Source organism: Cryptomeria japonica, chromosome 9, assembly GCF_030272615.1.
Source record: "Cryptomeria japonica chromosome 9, Sugi_1.0, whole genome shotgun sequence".
Taxonomy (NCBI): domain Eukaryota; kingdom Viridiplantae; phylum Streptophyta; class Pinopsida; order Cupressales; family Cupressaceae; genus Cryptomeria; species Cryptomeria japonica.
This window is the reverse complement of record NC_081413.1, coordinates 475,689,192-475,699,220: the sequence shown is the minus strand read 5'-3', so window position 1 is coordinate 475,699,220 and position 10,029 is coordinate 475,689,192. Positions and strand designations below refer to the sequence as shown.

General features: G+C 33.7%; 1 protein-coding gene across 1 annotated transcript; it reads right to left on the bottom strand.

Annotated features, from left to right (window-relative positions):
• Positions 1 to 7,160: 7,160 nt before the first annotated feature.
• On the bottom strand, positions 7,161 to 9,539 carry LOC131075967 (NAC domain-containing protein 2). Its single transcript, XM_058012969.2, has 3 exons — positions 9,179 to 9,539; positions 8,164 to 8,447; positions 7,161 to 7,957 (listed from the first exon to the last, which is right to left on the bottom strand). The coding sequence occupies exons 1-3, from the start codon at positions 9,351 to 9,353 to the stop codon at positions 7,376 to 7,378; spliced, it is 1,041 nt and encodes a 346-aa protein (XP_057868952.1). The 5' UTR covers positions 9,354 to 9,539; the 3' UTR covers positions 7,161 to 7,375.
• Between the last annotated feature and the right edge of the window lie 490 nt (positions 9,540 to 10,029).

The window sequence follows — 10,029 nt, the reverse complement described above, 5'->3', positions numbered from 1 at the left end:
TAATGAAGAAAGGTTTGAAACTTATAAGGAGAAGAGCCTTGCATTACATCAACAATTTAAGAGGTCGATCATTCAGAAGAAGGTCCAGAAAGAAGTTGAAGCTCTCGTCAAGGGCATGGGGATATCAAAATAGGCTATCTGAAAAGCTAGAGAGAAAAACATTACCTTTGAAGAGAAATCGGTAAGAGTAAAGAAGGAATTGGTAGCAATCCCTAAGCGTAAAGCCAAAAGTAGAAGTATTGCTCCTATTTATCAACCTCCCAAACCCAAATCATCAATTAAACCATCTGGTGATGTGCAAAAGAATAAATCACTCCTATTTGTAGTTGTTGATGATGAAGAGATTGAATCAGATGAGGCGGTAAGAGAAGTGAAGGAAAAAGCCCCTAAGACCACCAAGGTCTCTAAGGAGAAACCATCCAATAGAACAAGGCCCAACAAGAATCCCAAATTTGAGGTTGATGAAGCATTGAAGTTAGGAAAACTACAAGGTAATTATACTATTGTGCCCCCTATTATATTAGAGCAGATTGTTAATTCAGTTGTTAAGGATGGAAATTTGAAGTCATTGTCTGAATGGTATGAAAAATTTGATGAAAATGGGAAGAGATCATTAGAAGAAGCTATAGTTGAATAATCGAATTTATATAGTAAAGCCTTGATAGAATTATCATCTAAAATTCTGAAGAGTTTGTATGAAATTTTAGGTGCTAGAAAACATATGACAAATAAAGAAGATGAAAGACTAAATGAGTATGTATTAGTTAACTTATGTTTTGTAATTTCTAAAGAAAAGATAGCTAGTATACTCAAGCTAGAAAATAATGGATTTAGAAGAAAGCACAAAGTTAATAAGATCATGTTTGGGAAAGTTGATGAGGTAGTAAAGGAAACTGAGACAATTTTGAAGAAAATTTTGATAGAAAACCAATACAAAGTGAATCCAGCAAAACCACAAGATAACTCTAATCCAGAAGTACAAGCACATGATGATACTTTTATTCTGGAAGTACAGGATGCAGAGTCAGTCAAACCGGAAAAAGATAAGGTTGCTTGGAAGTAGCTAAGGATAAAACAAAGGATACAAGAATAGCAACAGAAAATCCTCCAATCAATGATCACAAGGCACCTACACAAAACATTGAACCAAAAAAGGTGCAAGTCAAAATTGAAGTTGAAGTTGAATCCAAAGCAAGAGACACTGTCAAGGTAACAAAAGGAAACCAATTAATAGATGATCCTGAATTCATTCAAGGACCAATCAATTTTTCCTCCTTGTCTCCCATTCAGAAGCTTCAACTTGCATCTTTTGCACAGGCAAAGGCTAGTGAGGATCTATTGAAATCTCACACAGAGGATAGTTTTCTATTAGCTATGGCATCTGGTATTTTGGAGAAGCTTATGCCATTATTTTGAAAAGATCCCTCTAATACCCATCCAATACTTTGAAAAGTGATTGATTCTATAAATATACATTTTGAATCTTTTGAGAAATCTGCAGAGGAGAAAGCTCAAAGTGAGTTTAATGCAAAGAGACTCTGCACCTTGAAGAGAATGATTTTGAAAGATAGAGCCACATTGGATAATTGCATGAAGAGTGTGCAGGATGAATTAAATGAAGGTGGTAACCTGTATAAATCATGTCTTTCATTGAATAAATTCACTACTGATATTGAGAAATAGTCTCAGGAGTTCAAGGATCAGTTGGAAAACATATCTCAATCAGTTGATCCTTTGACAAATTCTTTGAGCAGTCGTGGAAATTAGGTGATATCACTCCTTGATAAAATCAAAAGTTTGAATCATGATAAGGAATGGATAATAGGCAGAATTGGAGAAACTAGGAGTCTCATTACTCCTAAATTGGATGCAATGCTTATTGCCATTTCAGATGCTCAGAATGCTCTCAAGGAAGATGAATCGAAAGACCTGAAAACTGCAGAAGCACAATCTTACCTTTTCAATGGATTTATAATAGTTTTTGAGAATCTACAAAAGGATTGGGTAAATCACTTAAACATATTGAAGAGTTCCTATGCAAATGTCTTCAAGTTTTTATGAATTGGGTCTATACATATGTGTATGACATTCTTTGGCATGAAATGTTGGGTCCCAGTATCTTACCTTTATCATTGATGTAAAAGGGAGAGTGTATAGGAGTGAAAAATGTTGATCTAAGGGGGAGTTCCTTAATTCTTTGATTCTTTGAATTCCAATTATCAGATTTTTGGTCACAGTATATATACTTTATTTTTGGTCCGACACTTAGTTATTTTTTACTAAGTGTTGCCATCAATGCCAAAGGGGGAGATTGTTGGCAAGAGTCACTACATACATATTGAGATGTTGTCATTGATGGCAACCCAACTCAGAGATTTCATTTGGACTGTATGGATTCATCCTACCAGAAGTCTGGTCCAATTTTTGTTAAGTCTAGAAAGTGGAACATTGTGCTTGACAGAGTGTACAGGTTGGTGGTCAGCGGATTATTTTGGTTGAGTATTGTGCTTTTTAGATTTTGGGGAAACTTTGTAGATATGTAATATCTCTTATTCCAAGATTGTGGCCTCTGGTGATGAGTTTTGTGCAAGTTGTGAGATTTAGTAATCATGGTTTTGGCAAGAACAATGCATATCAGTTGTAACGTGTGTTAATTCATTTTGCGGATCGATTTTGGTGATTAATTATGTGTTCAAGATTGATGAGCTATCATGTGGGAAGTGTGTGGACATTTTGTTTTGGTCTACATATGCATTGGAGATGGAATTGAGTCGACTTGTGAGCACATTTCATATTTTATGTAGTGTTCTTGAAGATGACATGGTGATGGCCTAAATCGGTGATGCAGATATATAAGACAGATTTATATGATCATTTTTTAAATCAAAAGATGTGTGCAAAGTGTGTATGAGCAATTTTGTGCAGCTTCTCATGCGAATGATGAAGATCAGAGCTCTAGTATAATGCAAATTATCAGAATAGAGCAGAGTTGCAGAGTAGTGTAAGAATATGTGTTTTGTGCTTAACCGGAACTATACTTAGGCATTTGTTGATGTTATTTCATAGTTCAAAGTACATTATAATCTTTTACAAATATTTTGTAAGGCAGTGAGCTTTTCGGGGTTGTAGCCCTTATTTGTAAGTTGAGCAGTAAGCTCTAGGCAGTGTGCTTGAATGCATGTGCATTCCCCTTATGTAATATTTTTATACTTTTAGTAGAGTATATTAACATTGTGGGTTTGAATTACACCGTGGTTTTTTCCTTAACCAAGTTTCCACGTAAAATCTTGGTGTTATGGTGTTGCGGATCTTTGCTTTGTGTTTTTGCACTTCACTTCTTTTTGTATGCATTAAGAGGTTTAAAAATCAGATTGTCAAATTCAGAAATTGCAGAACATTGATTCACCCCCCCACCCCCCCTCTTAGTGTTCATTGATTCCAACAAAATCTAATGAAAATAAAGGTAATCATTTTAAGTTTTAACACTTATGGTTATGTACCTATCAAATATTAGAGATGCTAAGAGATAATATCTTTAAGATTAGTACCTTGAATGAAGTTTCTATCATATTACTAGTTAATGGGCAATACATGAAATATTACTTTACATCCTAAGGGAGTTTGATAACCCCTCCCCTATACTATAGTTAATTTAGGGTCTTATGTGTCACATGTGTCTCATTTTCTTTGTTTACTTTTTCTTAGGAAAATGACGTGTCAACCTTGAAACAACAAAAGGAAAATATTGATAGGCCAGTGTAGGGGATGATATCTCCCTTGTGAGCTTTGGGGGATTCATTTATTTGGTGGGTGGTCTAGGGCCACATGTGCTAGTGATGGTTTGGGCGAAAAACTCCCAAAAGACACATTTTATGTATGATTCATCATTGTAGATCTTGACCATTTATTAATAGGTCACAAATCTCATGATAGAGATTATGTTGGATTTTTTTTCTCTAGAAATCAACCCTATTTTATGAGGGCATTATATTATGGCTAGGCATTGTGATGTATTCTAAGGATTTGATAGTTGTTGAGTTGCCTTTACATCTTCGGTTGGTGATACTCTTATGAGAAGTTTTCTCTACAAGTATATTGTAAATCTTGTCGATTTTTGAATAATATATTGGGTAGCTTTTGGAGTGTGGGGCTTTTCTCTCAAAAGGTATTTCCCCAAATAAATCATTGCGTTGTAGCATACATGCCATTTATGTTTTTTTAATTAATATTTTGTAACTATTGTAAAGATTCAAAAAGTTTTTGCATTACCCTCCTCTCAAGATTAGTGTAGGGGGTTGTTGTGCTACCTTAGCTTCCTTTGAAGTGGTGTTAGAGCCTGATCACCCTTGGTTTCAACTATGGATCGTTGGGTTTTTTGAACCAATATATATTTGGGTGGGAGATTATGCAGAAGATACTTTGTGATCTTGTTAGAATTTTCAGATGGCACGTTTATTATGGAGAATAAAGTAGAATTTTTTTTCTAGAAATAATTTGAGATGTGGAAGCTAAAGATGGAGAATATATTAATAGGTCAAAATTTGTTGGATGGTATTGATGAGAATGTTGTTAGACTCACAAATCTCATTTTGGATGCTTGATATGATGTTATTCACTATAAAGAAAAGGGTCTAATTAGATTATGTTTGGAAGACTTTATTTTAGCCAATGTCCATGAAGATTCCTCTACAAAGAAACCATGGAAGAAACTTGGTGAGATTTATCAAGATATATCTTTAGTGACTAGTGTATGCTTATGATGTTATTCCCCATACAAGCATACATGTGGACAATCAACTAAAATAATAACATCATAATAAAACCACTATAATAATAATATAAGTATCTCGTAAAGCATATCCAATACTAATGCGAAAACAAAAAAGAATGGTGGTACAAAAAAATCCTAAATAACTTATACAAATGTCACTATATGAAGCATATCTCAAAAATAAGCACCCAAATGCAAACATTAGGGGCATTACAAGGAATGTAGCATTACACATTATTCTATGATCATTTGCACGATAAAGAGTGGCATCCTTAGTTTTTTTCTCCTCTTAAGGGGTTGATCAAGATGAAGAGTCCTTATGACTCACTCATATAAATAATGCCAGCACTTTGTTACCAACAAATATAAAAAAAGATCAAGGTACCTCAAACAAAGTGAAGACAAAAAAATATAGATCCCATAGATTGAATTGTCCATGATAATCTAATTCATCTCTACACAAGATTAGTAAAAAATTATAATGCTAAAATAATTATTGAACTAATATTTAATTATTCTTAATTTCTAGATATAACATATCCATTTTTTACACATTCTATTATCAAACTAAATACATTTACCTTCATTTACATTTCCCACATTCACTTACTATAAAATTAATATCTATCATTTATTTATCTAATTTATCATATTTATTTTTATATACAATATAATTTAATTAATTTAAACTATATTAAAAAAAATATTTTCTCACATTCAAATATCATAAAAATAATATCTATCTACTATTTATTTATCTAAACTATCTTATATTTATATATCATTCCTTTATCTACATCTATGTAGATTTCAATTAAGAGATTATTTTCGTTTTTGAATATACTTTTATTCTAAGATTCTAAATTAAACTATTGGCATTTGCGAGGAAAGTGTATATAAGTCAAAGTCAAATATCAATGGTTGGCGTATTTTGACTCCAAAAAATAGAGATTTAAACCGGAATTTATTGTTTTCAACTATAGAGCTTACCATTACAGAGGTTTATTATTATTTTCAATGCTTTTCCTAAACTAAGATATTAATGTCTAACAGATCACTACTCACTCATTCACATTTGAAATAGTTATATAACATTAATATTTCAAATCTTATTTTAAGATCTATTATCAACATAGTTTTTAGCTTATATTAAAGTCAAATGACATCATTTTTTTGATCTAGTTATTTGTATTAACATTAATTACTTTGTTTTCTGATGTATCATAAAAATGAAAACAATAAATCAATTTTTTTTCTATCAACTTAAACATATCCTTAAATATTTTAATCATACATTATATTCCATCATCAATAATGATATATCACAAAAATTTTAATCATTCTATAATCCATCAACTTAAAACATTTAAATAAATATTTTGAATCATTCCCTGCATAATCCCATCACGAAGCTGATAGATCACAAATTTTTTAATCAAGCTCTATAATCCATTATACTAATGATAGATCACAAAATTATCAATCACTGTATAATAAGTCAACTTTAAACATTTCCTTAAATATTTTGAATCATATTCTATAATCCATCAACTTAAAATGTTTACTTAAATATTTTAAATCACATTCTGTAATCCATCATGAAAATGATAGATCACGAAATTTTTAATCACTCTCTAATGCATCATTAAGAATGATCGGTCACAGAATTTTTTATCACTCTAATAATCAGTCAAGTTAAACATCTACTTAAATATTTTGAATCATTTTTCTATAATTCATCCTGAAGATGATAGATCACGGAATTTTTAATCACTCTATAATCCATCATAAGAATGATAGATCACAAATTTTTTTATCAGTCTATAATCTATCATCAAGAATGATAGATCGCAAAAATTTTAGTTACTCTCTAATCTATCATCAAAATGATAGATCACGGAAATTTTAATCACATTCTGTAATCCATCATTGAAACAATCATACAATCAATACAATATGATAGATCGCAGAATTTTCAATCACATTCTGTAATCCATCATCGAAACAATCATACAATCAATACAATATTGACATCACCCAAACAAAGACTGAAAGAATTTATAATATATTTTGATTCCTTAATTTTATCTTTTTTCTCTTTAACTAAATCAGTTATATTTTCCCTATGGCACTCAACTCAGGACATTTCAACTTGAACTATTTCCACTATCAAACTGTCATAGAAACAGATTAAAAATAGATGAATGAGGTGCAACTCAACCAACTTCAGGCAGATTACTCACTCACAAAATCTTTGTAACAAAAACTTCTACCTTAAAAATAGACATGAATGAGGTGCAACTCAACCAACTTCAGGCAGATTACTCACTCACAAAAACTTTCGAAAAAAACTTCTACCTTATTTATCATCATTCATTGCAAACTCACAAGTTCAAATATGAGTAGTTAATGAAGTGTTCCCACTTATTTCTGCCATTTTTTTGGGACAGGTAAGAGGGATAAAAAGATGGAGAAGTCTTGTACATTTAAGCTTGCAAATGGTATTTAATATTGAAAAAATGTCCTGAAAAGAAAGAATGGGTAAGGCATAGTTTACAATGATATATGGCTGTACAGAGATGATTGCATGCGAAGGAATGAATATCAGTGCAGTATCGTATCAGAACCTTGGTAACACCTCTGCAAATTATAGAGGCTGTCAATGTACTCCTGATATGGGTTCTTTAAGGAGCCTTCTGTCTGCTGTTCAAACTGGACGTAATTGGTATTCTGAAGGCCTTCCAGATTGAAACTGAGATTGAACAAGGAATGAGAGGATGGCTGCTTTGGCACGAAGGTTCCCAGTTTAAGGCTGCTTTGCACATCATTAAGAGGCCTGTTGAATGGAGTTGGAGCATAGTTTAAGTTGTTAGCCTGCATGGTGTTGGAATTGAGCTGTAATGGAGGTGGAGGTGATGGTCTGGTGGTTGTGACTGTCATTGAGGTGGGCTCATAAAATGGAATCTGATACTCTGAGCTGAAATTCATGGCAGGTGATGAAAGAGCACAGTCAGTGGAAGAAGAAGCAACTGCTGTTACAGATGGGCTTAAATGGAATGTATTCCCCTCCCCTTTCTCATCCTCCATTTCTTCCTTAGCTGGTGTTTCTGCCATCATCTTCTTCTCTGCTAGCTTTTCAGCGCTGCTTTTCTTATTGTATATGCGGCACAGAACCCAATCATCCAACTGCAACAACATACCCAACACAAAAGATCAATCAGTATTAGATTAGATCATAACGTTTTGAATCATACATAATGATTCATCATCAAAATAAAAGAATTTTTTTCAAAAATTACAAGATAAACACTCCCACCACCTTAAGAAATCAGAAAAAAGAAAGACATCACTCCAACAACTTTAAAAATCAGGGAAAAGAAAGATAAACATACTCTTAAAGTGCCCTTCTTCCTTACAGTCAAGTTGATCTCTGTCATTCTATACTCATGCATGATCCAATTTGTCTTGCACCCTTTGGGTGCTTTTCCCTTGTAGAAAACCAGAGCCTTCTTAACACCAACTCTCTTCTTACCTCCACAACTAGTAATGGGCTTGTCTGCACCAGTGGCCTTCCAGTACCCAGATCCTGCTGCCCTGTTTGGACGGGACCCATTTGGATACTTCCTATCTCTTGGAGTAAAGAAATACCATTCCTTTTCTCCAAACAGAGCCTTCTCTGTTATTCCACAAACCAAAAAACAAAAAACACATCAAATTCAAAACATTCCTTCTCAAAAGACCAAACCTTGCTTCAAAAATATTTTTTCTCAAAAAATCAAATCTTGTTTCAAAAACATATACTTCATAGACATTAAGTTTTCACAGTCCATATAAATATACTCAGTCCATGTAAATATACCCAGTCCATGTAAATATAGTCGTTAGCTTCTGAATTTAATTGTGTTTTTCTTTTGAATCAACCTTTCGGATCATACTCCATGATTCATCATTAAGATAGTGAGTTGTTCTTAGATTCTGAGTTGTTATTTTGAATCAACGTTTTGGATCATACTCCATCCATCATCCATCATCAGAATAATGAATTGAATCAACTTTTTTGATCATGATCCATGATTTATGAAAAGAAAGTTGTCATGAAGTACCCTAAACGTACGTTCATCTGTTAAAGATGAATCAACGTTTAATCAAAAGAAAAACATAATTAAATCTAGAAGCTTTCAAACATACAAACATATATTTTATGTTTTTTAAAAGACAAATCTCACTTCAAGAACACATCTTCTCAAAAGACCAAAACTTGCATTAAAAACACATCTTCTCAAAAAACCAAATCTTGCTTCATCCTGACTCTGTAAAAAGCCAAGACAAGGGACAAAACCAGTACTCCAAAAAAAACCAAGACCCCATGGAAGTTGCAGAGTTTCAGCTCTGTCAAAGAACACAGACCTGGAAGCTGCCATGGATCATACTTATAGAGGTCCACCTCTCCTATAACAACAGCAGGCAGGGGACGAGAGACAACTTTATTGGACAGATAATGAACAACCAGCTCTTCATCAGTGGGGAAAAACCTGAAACCAGGAGGCAAATCCACCTTTCCTTCTAGATCTCCATTACCCATCTTTCTTACCGTTATACACAGATTCCAGAGACTATTATTATATTTAATAAGAATGGCGTGGACAAAGAATGACTATTACTATTCCCAATGGCAAACACCAGACCAGATGAATTGCAGCAGAAAAGGCAAGTTCAATGTATTTTCGTTAGTCATCAAGATGACTTTTTTAGTGGCTGTTAGGTGGAGCAGGGCAAGAACAGGGGAGCAAAGGTCTTGAAAGGCGGCGGCGGCTGCTATTAATTCACCACGTGCATGAATTGGGCATTTCCTACCTATGACGGTAGAATCGAACGTGGCATAGCCGTTGGCTTATAGTGCTGAAGAAAAGGACAGCTAGTCGACAATGGCGAAAAACCTGGTTCAGTTAACGCGTGGAGATGAATAGGAAAGTTCTTGTTTTTAGTCCACCACTCATACTCCCATTACAGATGAGACTTGCACGTGTTTTTGCAATTCCTGCAACTGGGCGGGCAAAAACGACGCGTCCTAACTTGTCGGCCGAAGGCAATGAGAGTGACCTCCGGTGGATCCAAACGGAAAGGTATCGCCATTAACGTAGCATTCAGATCTTTTCTCTTTCTCTTTTCTCCATCAAGACACAGAGAGACATTTTAAAACCGTGTTCAATTTTTCTACGATCAACCTTTCCAGATCTCTCTATCGATCTACCATCACG

Coding starts and splice junctions, on each gene's coding strand:
- LOC131075967 (XM_058012969.2), bottom strand. CDS start 9,353: ATGGGTAATGGAGATCTAGAAGGAAAGGTGGATTTGCCTCCTGGTTTC. Junction 8,448..9,178: donor TGATCCATGGCAGCTTCCAG/GTCTGTGTTCTT, acceptor GTGGAATAACAG/AGAAGGCTCTGTTTGGAGAA. Junction 7,958..8,163: donor GGAAGAAGGGCACTTTAAGA/GTATGTTTATCT, acceptor ATGTTGTTGCAG/TTGGATGATTGGGTTCTGTG.